Source organism: Ictidomys tridecemlineatus, chromosome 7 (assembly GCF_052094955.1).
Source record: "Ictidomys tridecemlineatus isolate mIctTri1 chromosome 7, mIctTri1.hap1, whole genome shotgun sequence".
Lineage (NCBI taxonomy): Eukaryota > Metazoa > Chordata > Mammalia > Rodentia > Sciuridae > Ictidomys > Ictidomys tridecemlineatus.
The window spans coordinates 98,182,894-98,203,108 of NC_135483.1; the positions used below are offsets into that span (position 1 = coordinate 98,182,894).

Consider the following 20,215-nt stretch of genomic DNA (forward strand, 5'->3'; position numbering starts at 1 on the left):
ACATCTGTTTTAACTATTTTTGTTTAGCCTTAATGTTCTTAGTAGAGATAAGGAAACAAGTAACTAAAGTAATATGACATAAATGTTTGTTAGGTAGTAATTTACATTCTGTAGAGCCAGGCATGGTATCATGTGTACTGCAGAGACTGAGATGAGATGGAAGGATCCCTTGACTCTAGTTTGATTGAGATCAGGCTGGGCAGCATAGTGAGACACCCCTATCTTTAAAACAAAAAGAAAGAAAAAAATTAGAATATTTAATAATATATGGTGTTTGAATTATGCTTATATTTTAGCTAAAGTAGGTGATTATTTTCATAAGTGCTTAGAAAGGAAATGGAACTTCTCAGAATTGTTGGATCATCAAACTATAACTTGGTACTGTCTAACATTTTCCAATGTTTGTGGGGATATTACTGTACATATATAATTTATTGATCCAGGGGTTTGATGAATTTTATAAATGTTTGCCTTTCCTTGCCAAATCAGCTTGTAAAATAGTTCAGTAAATTTAGAAAATTGCAAGCCATGGGGCTGTCCTTTTTTTTTTTTTAATATTTATTTTTTAGTTCTCGGCTGACACAACATCTTTGTTTGTATGTGGTGCTGGGGATTGAACCCGGGCTGCACGCATGCCAGGCGAGTGCACTACCACTTGAGCCACATCCCCAGCCCCATGGGGCTGTCTTATATGTGCCTTTAAAAACTTGGGTTTTTAAAAGTAAACTTATTATTTTTTTAATATTTATTTTTTAGTTGTAGTTGGACACAGTACCTTTATTTATTTATTTTTATGTGGTGCTGAGGATTGAACTCAAGGCCTCACACGTGCTAGGCAAGCGCTTTACTGCTGAGCCACAACCCCAGCCCAAAAGTAAACTAATTTTTAATGGGAAAAATTATATTTAATATATAAAACATGATTTTTTGATGTATGGGTAAAAAGTAGCTAGTTTTATTTTTCTTTTCAAAATAGTGTTCATAGGACTTTACTAAATATTTATTTCACTTCAAGTTGGGTGGAGTGTATTTTTTCTCCTGATGATTTTGTTCTCTCTGGTTTTATAGTGACAAAAATGCTGAGCTTCCTCCGTAGAACTCTTGGGCGCCGGTCAATACGTAAACATGCTGAAAAGGAACGACTCCGAGAAGCACAGAGAGCTGCCACACACATCCCTGCAGCTGGAGATTCTAAGTCCATCATCACATGTCGGGTGTCCCTCCTGGATGGCACTGATGTTAGTGTGGACTTGCCGGTATGTGGGTTTTGCCGAGCTTGCAAATTCTATACGAGATTACTGTCTCTCTTTCTTTGAGCTTTCTATTGATGATAACTTTTGGGGGAATCAGACAGTCTGGGTTAGTATGCATCAGGTACTTTAATGTTTGGGTACATGGATCAGGTAATCTTAGACCAAAAATACTTGGAATAATACTTCCTCTGGAGTACTAACCTGAAACATTTAAGTGATAGGGCGGTTATTGGTATGGATTAACCTGTGCCTGTTCATGTGTGCTCTTGATGATAACTGTAGATAGTATAATCTAATGAATTTCTTACAATCCTTGTTAAGCATTTATTAAAGCAATGAGTGTCTTTGGGAACCATAGTCAAATTTACATGTGTACTATATGACTTTCAGTTCTTTATACTTTCCAAATACTTTTTGGCAGGGGCAGGGTGCACACTGGAAATTTAACCCAAAGGTGATTTACCACTGAGCTACATCCCCAGTTCTTTAAAAAAAATTTTTTTGTGTGTGTCTGGGGGGGCGGATAGGGTCCCACTAAGTTACTTAGGGCCTTGCTAAGTTGCTAAGGCTAACCTTGAACTTGCCATACTCCTATCTCAGTCTCTTGAGCTGCTGGGATTACAGGAGTGCAGTAGTGCACTTGGTGAAACCTCTTGCTTTCCTTAAAACAAAACAGACACTTCTCTACAGTCTTGTGTGCCTGTAGAAATTTTAATGAAATGAAGTGAGAAAAAGAACTTTCTTCATACCACTAAGATCTAACTGCCTCTTTGTTCCCAAAGTACCTTGCATTATAGATTTTTAAAAAATGAACCAATCTTTATTTCAGAAAAGGATATTATAATTGTATTTGTGTCTTAGGTGGTTCCCCCACCCATCTCCAAATGCATCGTCATTAATTCACAGGCTTTAAAAGGCCGGCGGGAAGCATTGGAGTTTCTTTTTGAACTACTTACTAATACCAGATCTCTTTCAAGTGTCTTTGTTCTTCATTCAAAAATTTTATGTATGTTGTGTGATTTGACATAGATTCATGGGTGGTCCTTTGATGTCTTTCCTCCGTCCACACTTTTTTAGTACCCACTCATACCTGAATCTCAATTTCGAAAGTCTCTTTAGGCAAGGCTATATATATAGCCTAGATGTTGCTACATTAGTTAAGTGGGCTCTGAAAGCCCTTAAACTTAGTGAGTTTAAGGAATTGGATAGTTTGTTCTAAAGACTTTTCAGATTAATTAAATAATTTGAAATGTATTGGGGATGTGCCTTTCACATCTTTTTTTGTTTTTGTTTTTTGGGTGCTAGGGATTAAACTCATGGCCTCATGCTTGCTAGGCAAGCACTCTGCCACTGAGCTACAATGCCAGCCATACCTTATACATTTAAAAATATTGGAATATGATAAAATTAATGAAAGACTCAGGATTTCTTAAAGTTTTTTGGAGTTGTCATTATGTGTACTTGCTATTTTTATATATTAGTCTGTACATTTTTTACTCTGTAAAACTTAAAGGAAAGTTTTCTTTCTATAAGGGCTTCTCAAGGATTGAGAGACATTCCAACATGAGATAGTTTAAGATAGTTCTCATGTTAACTTCTTATCCCATTTGATAAGAATCTTGAGTTTTGTGTACCAATCCATAAAAATATCATTAGATATGTGAAAAGCTTGAGATTACTGGTTCCTGGAAAAGGTTTCCTATTACCTAATGTTTGAAGTATGAACTTGCAGGACTGTTGATGGATAGGTTGGTACTAGGAGAATTTGTAAAGCTTTTTTTCAAAAGCAGTGTATTAAAGAAGAGAAACAGCACTAGACTTTAAAGTAGTGGAATAAATGTCTAGTGACTGGTCTAGAATAGTTTCCTAAGGTGTGGTATACTCAGTAAGGTATATATGATGCTTGATCAAGTCCAGAAATACTAGCTGGCTCGTCACCAGGCAGTTGCAATGAAACAGCCAGAATTTTAGATTTGAGTCCTTGTGGAATAAAAACAATAGCCTTTTTTTTTTTTTTTTAGTTTTAGTTTTAGTTGGACACAAAACCTTTATTTTATTTATTTTTATGTAATGCTAAGGATCTTACCCAGTGCCTCACACATGCTAGGTGAGTGCTCTACCACTGAACCACAACCCCAGCCAGAACAATAGCCTTTTTAGTCTTGCTGGTGAAATCTTAGAGTTAGTAACGTAACTCTATAGATACTTGCTTGAGTATAAAATGGAAATTCTCTTGCAAATAAAACCATCTTACTAAAGGAAAAGGTAGGTCAGAGGATTATTAATTTCTTAAAAAATAAATGTAAGTTTTTGTTTTTTCTCATTTAGCTTTTCAACTAGTCTGGGTGATTCTGGGAGATTTAGAATTGATTTTGGAAATTGAATGAAGCACATATTCATTTCCTATTAGGATTAGGGTCACTAGTGATTATAGCTAGCCAGCATGGAATTAAGATGATTGCCCAGGTAATATATAAGGGATTATCTGTTGAGTATTTATTTTGCAATGCTAGGGATCAAACCCAGAGCCTCACATATGCTAGGCAGACATACTACCACTGAGCTACATCCCCAGCAAGTGCTCTACCACTGGGCTACTCTCAAACTCTATGATTACATAGAAAAATTTAATTGGTGGACTTTGAATTAATGTATACTAGAGGTATTGATCATTTGGTTGGGAGTGAGAGTACTGGGGATTAAACTCAGGGATGCTTTGCCACTGAGCTTCTTCCCAAGCCCTTAATTTTTTATTTTGAGACAGGATTTTGCTTATTTGCTTAGGGCTTTACCAAGTTGCTGAGGCTGGCCTCAAATTTGAAATCCTCCTGTATCAGCCTCTTGAGTCATTGGGGTTACAGGTAGTAGTGATTATTTTCTTATTCCTGCTCTCCTTCCTTTTGAAAACTGGGGAAACTACTTTCTCCCTTTTCTCTGCTCTTCCTTTTTCAACTAAATACAGTAAGAATACCTTTCAGTGATTCAGAGACATCAGAGAGAAATTTTTAACTCTTTGATTTTTAAATTCTCTTTTAAAATGCTGCAGTAAATTCTTCGAATTCCTTTGAGAGTTTAGATTTCTATCAAGTAAACAATATGTCGTACAAAAATTTGCATCTTCTAAGTGTTAAATCAATATGTTTTATATCAATAACTGTTATATCAATAATAAAATATTTGGCTAATCAATAGATAATAATTTTCATATACATACTTTACTGATAGCAATGTCAAAGCTTTTAAATTATACAGGCCATGTGTAGTTACACTTTTAAATATAGTAGTCCCCCTCACCTGTGGCTTCACTTTCTGTGATTTTATTTTATATTTGTGTTAGAGATTGAACCCAGAGCCTCATGAATGCTAGACAGACACTCTGTCACTGAGCTACATCCCCAGCCCTTTCTATGATTTTAGTCACTTGTGGTCATCATGGTCAAAAAATATTGTGAAATATTCCAGAGATAATTTATAACTCTTAAAGTACATTGATATAATTTTCTTGTTTTATTATTTTTATTACTCTCTCCTGTGCCTAATTTATAAATTAAATTTTACACTGGGTATGTATACATAGAAAAAAATTTTTTTATGTGGTTTGGTACTGTCTGTGGTTTCAGACATACACTGAGGGTCTTGGAATATATGCCTTGAGGATAAGGGGATTACTATAAATGAAACCATCTCATATTCTTGAATTCGAAGACTTAAAGTAATTAGGATGACAGTACACTTCAAACTGTTTGCAGATTCAGTGTAGTCCTAGCCAGAATCCCAGCTGATATATTGTGGAAATCGAAAAGCTGACTCTAAAAGTCATATGAAATTGCAGGGGACCCTGAATGGCCAAAACAGTATTAAAAGTAGAATACTCACTTTTTAAGTACTTCTCAATTTTAAGACTTACAACAAAGCAAAAATAATCAAGATGATGTGCTTTTGGCATAAAGATAGACTGGTCAATAGAACAGAATGGTAAATTGATCCATCTGTGGTCAGTTGATTTCCCCCTCCCCACACACCCCCCTACAAGAGTGCTAAGAGCATTCAATGGGGAAAGAATAATTGTTTTAACAAATGATTCTAGGCCCACTGGTTATCCATATGAGAAAAAATAAAGTTGAGCCGATACTTCATACCATGTACAGATCAAAGAGCTGCACATCAGGCATGATGACACATGGTGCCACTTAACTATATCCCCCTAGCCCTTTTTATTTTTTATTGAGACAGTTTCTTGCCAAAATTCCTTTAATTTGGAATCTTCCTGCCTCAGCTTCCTGAATTACTCAGATTATAGGTGTGTGCCACCAGGCCCAACCTAGGTGATGGCAGTATTCTCAAATTGACTTCGGTGAAGTTATTCATATCTGTGAATATTCTAAAAATTCATTATATACTTTAATGGAAAATGGTATGTGAATTATATTTTAATAAAACTATTTACAAAAAAACCAAATTTTATGTATTTCTGTTTAACTCCACTTAAACTTTTTAGGTTTTTTTTTTTTTTGAGAGAACTTTTTAATATTTATTTTTTAGTTTTCGGTGGACACAGCATCTTTATTTTATTTTTATGTGGTGCTGAGGATCGAACCCAGCGCCCTGCGCATGCCAGGCAAGCATGCTACTGCTTGAGTCACATCCCCAGCCCTAAGCTTTTTAATTTTTAAGAAACATAAAAATGGTATAGGTTTAATTTAAAGGTGGTATGCTTGATTTGTTACAGGATAAAAAGCAGTGATGATGGGGTTTCAAACTTCCTCTGCAATCTCACTGCCAGTGTAAGAAATTCCCAGTACAAGCACAGGAATAAAGATTAGAAATGAGTAAAACATACTTTTAAATCTGCTGGATGGGGTAATATAAATTGTGTGGAAGATTATGAGAGTAAGTGAGCCATCATGAAGAGGGTGTTAATAGAATGGAAATCAAGAAGGTTTCAGAGAGTACTTTTAGAAGCTGTTTTAGAAGGTTTAAGGAATTATTAGAAACAGTTGTGTTTTGTGGACTTCTTATAGTCCTTTGCACATAGTAGATGCTTTAAAATATTGATTAGTTGTTTAAGGAAGTGCATGGAGAGAAAATGAGGAATTACCAAGAGGGAAATAGCACAGCAGCTAGAGAATGGCTGGGTAGGGAAGATCTGAGTTTGTTTTAATGATGTTCTTTAGGAATTGGTTTTATATTCACAGATAGAGATGGGAGGGAGCGACATTCAAGAAGGAATATGTTCTGCTGAGAAAGAAAGCTGATCAAAGATGTTCTTAATCTGTATAAAAGAATATACAAAGAGGACTGGGTCTGAAAGAGGTGGTGACCTGAAATAGTTTGTTAGGAGGAAAACAGAAGAATGTAAATAGCAAGTTCTGGTGTTGAGGCAGCTGAAAAATGGACTTATAGTCAATAAGAGCTGAGTGAGTCTGTGTTTTCACTTTTCCCAATTTTAATGCTATAACATGAAAGAGTATATAGAAATAAATAGAATATTGGCCCTGGAATCAAGAATCTCACATCTGTAATCTACAGACTGGCCATATAAGATCTTTTTACCATTGCTTAAACTGATGAGCCACTTTACAACTCTGAGCCTTTACATAGGTTTTATACTAACCAGAATTACAGGTACAAAGTAATATGGAGGAGGGAAGATCCAGTCTGTCACATTACTGGAAGGCAACACAGGTGTTGTCTTTCTTTATTTTTCACTAATCTGAACCCAGGGCCAAGCACACACTTTATCATTGTGTTACAACCCAAGCCCCAGTGTTTCAATTTTTTTTTTTTTAAGAATTTTCAAGGGCTGGGGTTGTGGCTCAGTGGTAGAGTATTTGCCTTGCACACGTGAGACCCTGGGTTCCATCCTCAGCACCACATAAAAAAATTAAATAAATAAAAATAAAGATATTGTGTCCACCAACAACTAAAAAAAAATTAAGAAAAAAAGAATTTTCAAAAAAGAAATCATTTTCAAATTGATTGTTCTCCTTTCCGACTTCTTAAAAAATAAAGGAAAATCATTAACTTAAAAAAAAGAATTTTCAAAATATTTTTTATAGTTGTAGATGGACACATATCTTTATTTTATTTATTTTTTTAAATGTTGTGCTGAGGATCGAACCCAGTGCCTCTTATGTGTGTGGCAAGCATTCCTCTACTGAGCCATACCAGTGTTTTGATTCTTGAGACACAAGAGTCAAGAGTTTATTAGGAGCATAAAGAACCTTCTAAGCAGAAAGAAATGCATTCTGCGAAGGCTCAGAGGCATGACTTATTAGGAAGTTAAAACATAAAAATGCTGGAGTGAGGGGTTGGGGTTATAGCTCAGTGGTACAGTGCTTGCCTTGCACATATGAGGCACTGGGTTTGATCCTTAGCACCACATAAAAATAAATAAATAAAGGTATTGTGTCTATCTTAAAAAAAAAAATGCTGAAGTGACCAAGACAAAGTTGTAAGCAAGAACAGTTAATTTGCACTTTAATTTGTAGATATTAGTCAGGCTTGGTGGCATGCCTGTAATCCCCTCAACCCAGGAGACTGAGGCAGGAGTTAAGTCAGGGCCAGCTTCAGCAATTTAAACCCTGAGGATTAAAAAAAATACAAACAAACTGGGGGCTGGGATAGTGTGAGGCACTGGGTTTGATTTTTAGACCTTTATTTTATTTATTTATACATGGTGCCATCAAAACTAAAAAAAACTATAGATTGTAAGGAATAATTAATGTTGACTTAGGATTTAAAAGCCTCTGAGTCTAATGTATTCTGGAAATCCCAATAAAAGTGCTTTTCTCCTTAAAAAAAAAAAAGACAAATTAGGCAAAAATAAGAAGCAAAAGACATCTAGATAAGAAGAAGCAAGATATGTTCAAGATGATATCGAACATATAAAAATGCTAATGATTTTGCAAAACAATCTATTGTTGCTGTATCAATTTATTAGCTCCATCTCAAGATAAATTAGAAAAAAAAAATTAGTTGCATAGTTGTGCATGAGCAGTGAACAATCTGAAATTAACAATTCCATTTATAATAGCATCAGGGAGAATGAAATACTTGGAATACATTTATCCAAGGAGGCAAAAGATTTGCACACTGAAGACTATAAACATTACTGAGAGAAATGAAACAATACCTAAATAAAAGATAGTCCATGTTAAAGGATAAAAAGATAATTGTTAAGATGGTATTACTCAGATTAACAGCAATTCCTGTTGAAATCCTAATGATGGTTTTTGCAGAAATAGAAAAACATTTTCTGAGTTCATATGGAATCTCAGGGGACCCAGATAGCCAAAACAATCTTGAAAAAGAAAGAAATTGGGGGGCTCAAACTTCTTGATTTTAAAATTTAATATAAAACTATAACAATCAAAAGTAGTGTGGTACTAGCATAAAGATAGACATGAGCCCGGGAATAGGTAGGGCTTCTCTTTAGAGAAGCAAAAGGCAAAAGGGAGGGAAAAGTTCTTTGAAAAGGATTAGGGAGGAGGAGGAACCTTAAAAGGGGCAAAGAGAGGGAGAGGCAAAAGTAACCTCAAAGAACAACTTCCTGATGAAATACAACTACTGAACAGGCTAAGGCAGAAAATCAAGTTAGGGTACCAGCTTGGGCAATTTAATGTGACCGTATATTAAAATAAAATTTAAAAATGAGGTATGTATCTAAGTGGTAGAGAGCTTGCCTGGTGTGGGTTCAGTCTCTGGTATGGGTGGGAAGACTTACCAAAGGAGCTGCCCTGTCATATTTGCATACAGTGGAAAAATTTTGAGCTTTAAAAAGAATGAAATTTTGATACATGCCACCACATGAGTAATACCTTAAAAACATAAGGCCAAGAATTATTTGGTCTACTTATATGAGCTATACAGAATAAGCAAATTCATGGACAATAGAAAATAAGTTACTAGGATCTGGGGGGTGGGGGAGAGAATGGGGGAGTGCTTGTTTAATGGGCATAGTTTGATTGGAATGGTGACAGGTTCTGGGAAAGGATAGTGTTACATGTGAACATCTTTCTGAACTTTAAATTATGTATATAAAGTGGATAAGACAGAATTATCAGGATTACTGTATAAATGTATGCTTAAAAAAGAGAAGTGCTAAGGCTGGGTCTGTGGCGCAGTGGCAGAGGCACACTTGAGGCCCTATATTCGATCCTCAGCACCACTAAAAATAAAATAAAGATATTGTGTCCATCTACAACTTAAAAAAAAAAAAGTGCCAACACTTAGGGAGGAAACTTGGAATCGGAAAAATAGGAAAAATGTTTAAGGAAATAATAGATATTTATTTCCTAGAATTTAAGATGAAACATCTTCTTGGATTTTAAAAATCCATATATAATACCATAGAATGCCTTGGTATATGTATAGTTCTGGCATATGCAAGGCCCTGGGTTTGATCCCTAGCATCTCAATAGTCAACAAATAAATAGAATACCTCAGAATTACTGTATATGGTACAGTAAAATTTAAGACTATCATATAAGCTGGGCAAAGTGGCTCAGGCCTGTACTCCCAGCAGCATGGGAGGTGAGGCAGAAGGATTGCAAGTAATTGTCAGCAATTTAGTGAGTCCCTAAGCAACTCAGTGAGACCCTGTCTGTAAATAAAATACAAAAAGGGCTAGGGATGCGGCTTAATAGTTAAGTGCCCCTGGGTTCAATCCCTGGTATCACCAAAAAAAAAAAAAAAGACTATCAGATATAAAGTCTAAAAGTGAACAAGGTAACATTACAAAGGAGCAAATTCAAATTAACATATTCAACAATATTGACTTCAAAAAGACTATTAATAGAGTAATATTTTTTAAGTATTGAAAAGAGTATTTAAAGTAATTTCAAACCTTGAATTTTATTTCTAGTCATCATTCAAGTGTGAGGGATGAGTAAAAAATTCTCAAATGTAGAAGGCCTTAGAAAATCAGCCAAAGACCTGCTTGAAAAACATTCATGGAGAATTCAAATGAACAGAAGCACATCTAGTAATGCAATAAGACATGTTATATACACATGTAAGATGTATAAATTGAGGTGACCAAATACCCAAGTAAAGATGTTTTTAAAAAATCAGTACACTCATGTTGGTGTACACCTGTAATTGCAGAGACTGAGGCAGTAGGATTCCAAGTTTGAGGCCAGCCTGGCAACTCAGCAAGACCCTGTCTCCCTTTCACCCCCTGGGGATTGTATCCAGCGGCACTTTACTGCTGCAGTCTGGCTGGGCACAATTCAGGAGCGACTTATCAAGCAGAAAAGAATTTTAGAACACAAGCCAGACCACAAGAGCTCTTCAGGAATTCCCTCAGAGCCCAACTGCCACCACCTGCTTCCCACAAGCCTCTAAACCTGCCCCACTCCTCCTGCTCTAGGCCGATTGGCTGGGTTGTGTGGGTGGAGCCAAAAAAAGTCCCTCCATTAGCAGCTCTGTGGTCTGAAAGGGCAGGGAAACAGCCCAATGAGCATCGGTGCAGAGGAGCCAATCAGTTGGCAGCTAGAAGTTTGCTGGCTGTGAGCCAATCAGCTGTCAGCTGGAAGTTTGCTGGGGCCCCTTGGCTGTGGCTCTCAGAACTTTACTACTAAGCTACATTTGTAGCTTTGCTAAGTTCCTGAGACTGGCTTCAGACTTGGAAGTCAGCCTTTCTTGTCATTGGGATTATAGGCATGTGCACCATGCCTAGCTTGTGAGACCCTGTCTCAAAATAAAATGGTCTGGCTCAGTGGTGGAGCATATTTAGGGTCCTGGGTTTGATCCCTAGCACTACACTAAAAACAAGTAGAAATAATAAACTTAATTAAAAAGCAGAGTATAATACTCTGGTTTCAAAAACTTAAGTAAATGAATGTAAGGTAGACCAGTAGAGAATGGGAAGAGAGGAGAGGAAAAGCAGGGTTATTGGTGAATGAAATGAAGTAAATTAAATTCCATATGTGTATGACTGTCAATGATTCCGACTCTTATGTACAACTATAAGGCACCAGAAAGAAGCAACAACAAAAAAGAGATTAATAATATGCTAAAAGGAATCCAAACACACATGCATGCACACATGCACATACTTTTAAATCCTTAGTTTCAATTCTTTTTTCATTCTTTATTTTTATTTATTTATTTTTATGTAGTGCTGAGGATCGAACCTGGGACCTCATATCTGGGAGGCAAGCACTGTACCACTGAGTTACAGCTCCAGCGCCCCAACTATATTTTTTAAAAATATGAAATACTATAAATCACAAATTTGAATTAGATGGGAGAGGCCTGGATAAGAATGTGCATGAAAATTGTTTTCCCCTAGTGCTTTTGCTTATGTGGCTTATGTCTATTGATAGTTATTTTGGAAAATATTTTTCATGAAAATGTTATTACTTGTGTTAACATACAACAGTTATGTTGCTGCTATTTTAAATTAACATCTAATTTTTAAAAACTTCTAATAAGGTAACTATTAATAAAGTAACTTCTAATAAGGTAACTATTAATAAAGTAACTTCTATAAGGTCACTATTAATAAGGTAACATCTAATAAGGTAACTATTATTAGAAGTTTTTAAAAATTAGCTGTTTGTTAATTTCAAATAGCAGTAACATACCCCTTGTATGTTAACACAAGTAATAACGTTTTAATGAAAAATATTTTCCAAAATAACTGAGAACTTAGAGTGGCATTGTATTAATGCTGTTACAAATCTTTTTCATGTCTGGTTTAATAGATTCTTTCTTATTTATTTATTTATTTTACTGGGGGATTGAATCTAGGACCTCACATATGCTAGGCAAGTACTCTAACACTAAACTACATCCCAAGCCCTATTTTCTGTTTTAATTTTTTTTCAACCAGGATAAGGAATTGAACCCAGGGGTCTTTAACCACTGAACCACACCTCAGCCCATTTTATTTTTTAAAATTTTAGTTATAGATGGACCCACTACCTTTATTTTATCTTTATGTGGTGCTGAGGATGTGCCTCACATGTGCTGGGCAAGCACTCTCCCACTGAGCTATACCCATGGCTCCCATTTTATTTTTTATTTTGAGTCAGATTCTCAGTAAGTTGCTTAGGGCTTTGCCAAGTTGCTAAGGCTGACTTTGAATTTGTGATCATCTGCCTCAGCCTCCCAGGCTGCTGGGATTACAGGCATGCACCATGTGCCTGGCCTCCCTTTTGTTTTTGAGAGAGTGTCAATAAGTTGTCCAGGATGATGTCAAACTAGGAATCATCCTGTGTCAGCCTCTGAAGTAGGATTATAGGTGTGTACCACAGTGCCTGACTGTGGAGTCTGATACTGTGTTGTAATAGTACTGCTTTGTAATATGTTGCTTTTTCTTTTTTACAGTGTTGGGATTGAACCCCAGGGTCTTGTCTCTGCTAGGCAAGTGCTTTACCACTGAGCTATATTCCTAGTCCTAAAATGTGGGTTCTCCTTCACTACCCCTCCCCAGTATTGGGGGCCTTGCAAGTACTTTACTGTTGAGGCACATCTTCAGCATCCCCAATATGTTGGTTGTTTTGATTGGAATATCTGAGGGGAATCCTAGGACTTCATGGATCTTTTGAAAGGGTCTTGGGAACCCTCAGTGGTCCTGAGACCACATTTTATCTGTTCATTTTTCAGACATCATCTTTGCTATTACCCTCATTGTTTGGTGTCTTCTGTATCCCCAAAGTAATTTTCTAATTTTTTTCATGTTCCCTTCTATCCCCCTACCATTTCCTATCTTATATTCTTGTTTCTGATTTTTTTTTTCACTGATAATTCTAGTCACTGATTTTTTTCCTAAAATTTGTTCGCAGGTATGGTTAGTTTTGTATGATTTATAGTTATGTGCTCTGTTTTCTTTTTTCAATTGTATTATTGACTCCTTTAAACTAGAATCTATAAAAATTGAGAAGATAAGGCTGGTGGTATGGTTCAGTGGTAGAATGTGTTTTTACCACGTGATAGGCCATGGGTTCAACTCCCAGAATCCCAAAAAAGAAAATTGTGAAGACAGAAAATAATTTCTCCTTATAAACACATAACTTTGTATAAATATTTGTACTTCAAAGTAGGTAATATTTGTTAGTTGGTAAGAAGGTATTCTCCAGGAAAATACATATAGATGACAAATTTTCTTTTGGCCTCAAATGGTTTATTGGGAAACTATATTATTTTACTAATTATCTGCTGTATCATAATACTTTTTGTGTGGTAAATTGTACTTTCTGTAAGACATTATGTATAACTAAAATCACCTTTTAAGTCCTTTTGACCTTATAAGCTACTTACTGATGGATTTATTTTCTTGCCATTTCAGAAAAAAGCCAAAGGACAAGAGCTGTTTGATCAGATTATGTATCACCTGGACCTTATTGAAAGTGACTATTTTGGTTTGAGATTTATGGATTCTGCACAAGTAGCAGTGAGTAACCTTTGGAAGTTCTCTTAAGGGAATGGAAATGGAAAATTTCTGAGGATGGTCTTAAGTGCTAGAAAGCTACATTTTTTTACTGCATTCTTTATTTCATGTGATTTTCTGAGATCTGAAATTTACCTCTTGCTTTAGAATCACCTGCAGTTCTTGTGAATTCTAGTCTTAAACTGAACTACTAGAGGAAAATCTTTGAAGATGGAACTTAAGATTCTGTTTTTAAAAACCACTGGCTTGGTTTTTGGGCACACGAGTTTATGAATTACTGTAACAAATGTGTTAAGTTTGTATTTTGTAAATTAAGGTGAGTGGACTAGGATATTTTTTAGTTGTAGATGGACACAATACCTTTATATATGTATATGTGTATATATTATATGTATGTATATGTATATATACATATGTATTCTTTATTTGTGGTGCTGAGGATCAAATCTAGTACCTCAAATCCCCAGCCCTAAATATTCTTTTTAAATTTTTTTTATGTGTATTTTTTAGATGGGGGAAAGTACCAGGGATTGAACTCTGGATTTTGTGTCTGTAAATAGTTGTTCTTTGTACATTGCAGGTGAGAAAATACCATGTAACAGTAGAAAGTTGGAGGCTGTTCAAAGAATTAAATTCTGTATTAGGATTTCACCAAAGGGTGTTTGAAAGAAAGTAGTATTGGATGGTAAAATTGGAGGGTGGATTAGTGGCCATTTCATCCCATCAGTGTACCAAGATTATGAAATAATTGGCAATTTTTATTCTCTAATAATTGGAATTAAATATTTTTCAATCAGGGAGGTTATGTTTTGCTTCAAAAGGTTTTATATAGAAAATATGGCATAGGTTTTTTGAGAATGGGTGGAGATTGAATTCAGGAAGAGTTAATACCAACACGTTTGTGGTATAAGTGAAATATTAAGGTCAAGACAGTAGTAGACAGAGGAAGAAGATAGTTTTGAAGAATTATCTCCTAGAGGTATGGTTTGGAGGAGAATTAAAGGGAAGAGAGAAAGCATGGATGAATTAAGAAATAATTGGTTTTACCTAGGATACTAAATCTTTTTTTGTTTAATCCAAATTAAGTTACTTTTAAAAGATTGAGAGATAATTTACACACTATTCCCTTCCCCTTTCTTTTTTGAGACGAGGTCTCTCTAGCTCGCTGAGGATGGCCTCAAACTTATAATCCTTCTGCCCTAGCCTCTAGAGTTGCTGAGATTATAGGTGTGTGTTAGTATATTCAGAGTTTTATAACTATTATCATTATCTAATTCCAGAACATTTTGTCACACCCAAAAGAAACCCTGTATACATTACCAGTCACTCCCAATTCATCTCTCTCCATAGCCTTTGACAAACACTGATGTTTCTGTGTGGATCTGCCTATTTTGAAAATTTTGTGTAAATGATCATATAACCTTTTTTAAAAATTAAAAAAAAATTTTTTTTTTTTGTACTGGGGATTGATCCTAAGTGCTTTACCTCTGAGCTGTATCCCCAGTCTTTTTATTTTTTTTATGTTGAGACAAGATTTTGTTAAATTGCCCATGTAGGCCTTGGACAGAGTTGCTGGGATTACAGGTAGGTGCTACCAAACCTGGCTAGTAGTCCTCTGCACTTTTTTTTTTTAAGTACTAAGGATGGATCCTAGGGGTGCTTAACCACTGAACCATATCCCCAGCCCTTTAATTTTTATTTTTAGCAGAGTCTTGCAAAGTTGCAGAGGGCCTTGCTAAGTTGCTGAGGTTGGTTTTGAACTTGCTATCCTCCTGCCTCAGTCTCCCAAGCTGCTGATTGGCTAGTAGCCTTTTAAATTTGGAAATGCACTTATAATATTTTCAAGGTTCATCCGTGTCTTGTATTTGAATTTCTTAGTACTTGATTTCTTCTTATGTCTGAATAATTTTCCATTGTAAATATACCACATTTTGTTTGGGTTTTATTTCTTCTGGTTTTATTTCTTCTATTGTTTGGCTGTTATAAATAATGCTGCTCTGGACTCTTTTGAACAAGTTTTTTGTGAACATTATTTTCATTTCTGTTGGATATGTACTTGGGAGTGCAATTTGGGGTCATATGTTAACTATTTAATATTTTGAGGAATTGCCAAACTGTTTTCTACTGTGTTCACACCATTCTGTATTGAGGTTTCCAACATGTCAGTTTATTCATGTTTGTGTTTGCTGTTTCTCCTTCTACTGAGCTCTTCTTCTTCATTTAACTATCTTAGTTTTAGGTGGTTATCTCATTGTGATTTTGATTTGAATTTTCCTCATGATTAATGACATGGGCATCTTTTCATGCACTTATCAAATATTTGTATATTTTCTTTGGAGAAATGTCTATTCACGTCCTTTGTCTTCTTTTTAAGTGGATTGTTTGCCTTTATTACTTTTGAATTATAAGAGTTCTTCATATTTTCTCGTACCAAGTCCTTCTCAGATGTATTATTGGCAAATATTTTCCTTATTTTGTATTTTTCCCCCAACTTTTTTGAGTGTTCTTTGCACAAAAGTGTTTGATTTTAATGGAATCTAATTCATTTACTTTTACTTTGGCTGCTTATGCTATTAGTGTCCTACCAACAACCTGTGTGTATTATAAGCTTACAATGATTTACATGTACATTTTCTTCTAAAAATTCTATTGTTGCTAGGTGTGATGGTGCACCCCTGTGATCCCAGCAGCTCAGGAGGGTGAGGCAGGAGTTCAAAGACAGCCTTAGCAAAAGTGACGTGCTAAGCATCTCATTGAGACCCTGTCTCAAAATAAAATACAAAAAAAGGGGCTAGAGATGTGGCTTGGTGGGTTGCGTGCCCCTGAATTCAATCCCTGGTACTCTCCCCTGCCCTCCCCAAAAGAGAATAACTTTGAATTTTTCACAAAAACTATTAGACTTCTTGCTGCCCAATATTGATTGTTTATAATTTTTGACTAGGAATATTCTGAAATTGGTCATCTTTGTAAATCTTTTTCAGTACTCTGATTTTGCTTCCTTTGTTTTTTAAGTGATGGTGTTGCCAAATTAAATTTCATATAAGCATATGAGTAGTGATATCATTGCTCTTATCTATACAGTGTTGATTTGTTTCAGCTAATATTTATTTTGCTGTATTATAAAGAGCTATGTTGTGAATAATTTTTTAAAAATATTTTTTAGTTGTAGATAGACACAATACCTTAACATATGTATATGTATATATATAAAGAATATATATATATTCTGTATTTGTGGTGCTGAAGATCGAACCTAGTATCTCAAATCTCCAGCCCTAAATATTCTTTTTTAATTTTTTATGTGTATTGTTTTTTTTGGGGGGGGAAGTACCGGGGATTGAACTCAAGGGCACTCAACCACTAAGCCACACTCCCAACCCTTTTTTTGTATATAATTCATTGTACTTATTATGTCACTTAGTAATTGTAGGTGTAGGAAAGGTAACACTTTGTTTTAATTTGTTCACTAATTTAGTTTTGTTCACTAAGTGTGGTCTAGTGATTTTTGAGATTGGATTTCAATTTAGGTATTTTATAAGTATAGTGCTGTTTTCACTATAGACAGTGTTCTTAGTGGTGGTTTTGCATGTAGTAGATTGTTTTTGGTTAGATTATAGCAATACCAGGTATTCTGGTTTTGTAGTACAGATTTTTAACATCTTCTAGAATTGTTTAAGATGTTAAAATTTGTTTTAAAATAATTCTTAAATTCAAAGTATAAGTCCCTACTCACAGAAGAAAAATTTTTGTGCAGAGGCAATTGTTTTGAGAGATAGTTAACATTTTACTGATTTTATGCTCTTTGCACTTTGAACAAGGGTAATGATGCATTTCTTTAGTCAGCCCTGCAGGTGTTTAGTGAGAATCTTTGAAGAGCTGTCTACAGATTATTTGATTTGGAGGGCCTAGGATGAGGATTTGTATATGTACAAATTCCTGTGTAGTTCTTTGGTTTAGTTATTTCTGTTGTGCTTATAATTACATATTCATAACTTTTTTTGGAGTGTACCAGGGATTAAATTCAGGGCACTTAACCACTGAGCCAAATCCCCAACCCCCTTTTTAATTTTTTATTGTATTTATAGAGACAGGGTCTTGCTAAATTGCTTTAGGGCCTCGCCAAGTTGCTGATCCTCCTGCTTCTGGGTTACAGGCATTTGCCACTGCGCCTGGCTTATTATTCATATCTTAAGACACACAAGTCAACAATTGTTCTTCCATAGCTCAGTAGGATGGAAAGAAATATGGGTTTCTGCATCCTTTGATATCTATCAATTAAATTTTTAAAAACAGGAAGTTAGAAGGGAATTTGTTTCCTTTTTAAAGTACAGCAAGGAAAGAGAACCTTGTTAGTTTCACACCAAGCACCCAAGAATCTGTATCTGCATCTTCTCACTTTCATCTTCTCACATAATTTAAACTCAACTCCTAAAGACCTTTATTTAAGGAAAATACTATGAGTGCCTATCTGGGAGCTCTGAATTTTCCAGTCCTTGGACATGGAATGTGGAGGGGATGAAAGAAAACAGATTTGAGAATATGCAAACATGAACTCGGACCTTTCCCAGAAGAAAGTCACCCAGAACTCCCCCAGCTCCTGAATCTTTACTGTAAAATGTGTTTGATGCTTTATCTAGAGTCTTATGGGAGGGCAAATACTAGAAGCTGTTACATGCAGGTAGCCAAGAGGCTGAAATGCCTGCTTGGAAGATAGCTCTAGACCTTTTTCTCACTGGAATGAGTTTATGTGTAATGTGCTTCTTGGTAGGACTGTATGAATTAGTAGAAAGGTGTATTATGAGACTAGTCCTAAATAGTTCTGACCAGGGAAAAAATTTAAGAAAGATTCTAGTATAACTGGTCTATATTAATGTTTTCTTCTTCAAAATTTGTTATGTCAAAGTTTATATTTAGCCTTTTTGATTTTTCAGGGAGGGCATTGTTCTGCCCCCTCCCCTCCTTTTGAAGTGTTGGGTATCAAACGCAGGGTCTTACACGTGCTTGTCGAGCATTATACCACTGAACCACATCCCTAGCCCCTTCATGCACTGTTATAATGTTCTTCACTCTTTACTAGTTCTTATCCTTTGAATAATGTATTTAGTACTAGGGTTGAACCCACGGGCACTTTACCACTGAGCTACATTCCCAGCCCCTTTTATTTTTTTATTTTGAGACAGTCTCACTAAATTGATGAGGCTGGCCTTCAACCTGTGTTCTTCTTGACTTAGCCTCATGAGCCACTGGGATTATAGGCATGTGCTACTGTGCCTGGCTTAACCCACATATGTTTTAAAATATTTTTTTCTTTCCTGTTTGAAGAAACAGAAAAATCAATAACACTGCAGTGGGGTGTATGTCCAATTTGGGGAACAGGGTTGTGTTAGGGGACTGTTGGCCTTGTACTTTTTACCACATATTTAATCTTAGGCACTATCCATATATCAATTTTATTGCTATATAAAATATTAAAGGGGTTTGTGGTTATTGTTTTAAGTAATGTTTATTATAGAGTAAGAAAACACAAAGAAGAAAAAAATCATCAGCATCTTAATTAACCTAGAGATAACATCTCTGTTATATTGTCTCAGCCTGAAAGAAAATTCATGTTTAAATATACAGTTTTTTTGGGCTGGGGCAGGGGCTCAAGCTGTAGTGCGCTCACCTGGCATGCGTGCAGCCCGGCTTCGATCCTCAGCACCACATACAAACAAAGATGTGTCCACTGAAAACTAAAAAATAAATATTAAAAAATTCTCTTTCTTAAAAAAAATATACAGTTTTGTACAGTTTGGCAAAAAAAAATTATGCTTTGTGATATAGTAGTTATATTAAAAAAAGTTATCTTCCAGATCTTAAGTGTTAACCTTCATTCTTTTTAATTGCTGCATGTTGCTCTAGCATATTTAAATATTTTATTTTACTCATTATTATTGTATATATAGATTGTTTCAACTTTATCTAATTCCTTGTAGGTAGATCTATACACATACATTATGATTTTAGGTGTAGAATTGCTGGATCAAGTACCCATAGATACTTTTGAGACATTAGCTACTGTCCAGCCAGATTCCCCCCTCCTGGAAGGATTGTACTTATTTGCACTCATTATGGTGTATGAGAATCTCCCTAACCAAGGCTACATCAGACAGTATCCAGGTGACTAGCCTACAGTCTTAGTGTTTTCAGTGTAAGATAAAGGATAAAGCCTGAAAACAGAGCAATTCCCATATCCATGGTTTTTTAGAGAAAACATTCTGAGCATGAAAACTAGTTTTATTTCATACCCAGTATGTGATTGGCATTAGTTAGGTTGTAGTGGGTTTTGGGGATGCTTACATCTGGGATTTTTGGATTTTGGTTTTCTGATTAGGGATGGGTGTACTAATTGCTGTTCTAGGTTCAAGTTCTCTACTAATAGATTGATGTATGTTCAGCCTACTGGCAGGATTAATGTTTTGTTAATATGGAGAGATGTTTCAACTGAACATTTAGTAGATTGAAGTATTAAAAATTAGAGATGCCCAAGTAGTCTACATACTTGGAATCCAAAGAAACTTTG

At 35.4% G+C, this 20,215-nt stretch overlaps 1 protein-coding gene across 3 annotated transcripts in view; it reads left to right on the forward strand.

Annotated features, from left to right (window-relative positions):
- The window catches only part of Epb41l5 (erythrocyte membrane protein band 4.1 like 5), a 112,249-nt gene that overhangs the window by 6,188 nt on the left and 85,846 nt on the right, over window positions 1–20,215 (forward strand). For all 3 annotated transcript variants that reach the window (XM_013365577.4, XM_005315912.5, XM_021722015.3), the window contains exons 2-3: window positions 1,069–1,256; window positions 13,552–13,656. In XM_013365577.4, the coding sequence (XP_013221031.2) occupies window positions 1,077–1,256; window positions 13,552–13,656 (285 nt within the window). In that variant the 5' untranslated portion in view covers window positions 1,069–1,076. The remainder of the gene's footprint in view (window positions 1–1,068; window positions 1,257–13,551; window positions 13,657–20,215) is intronic.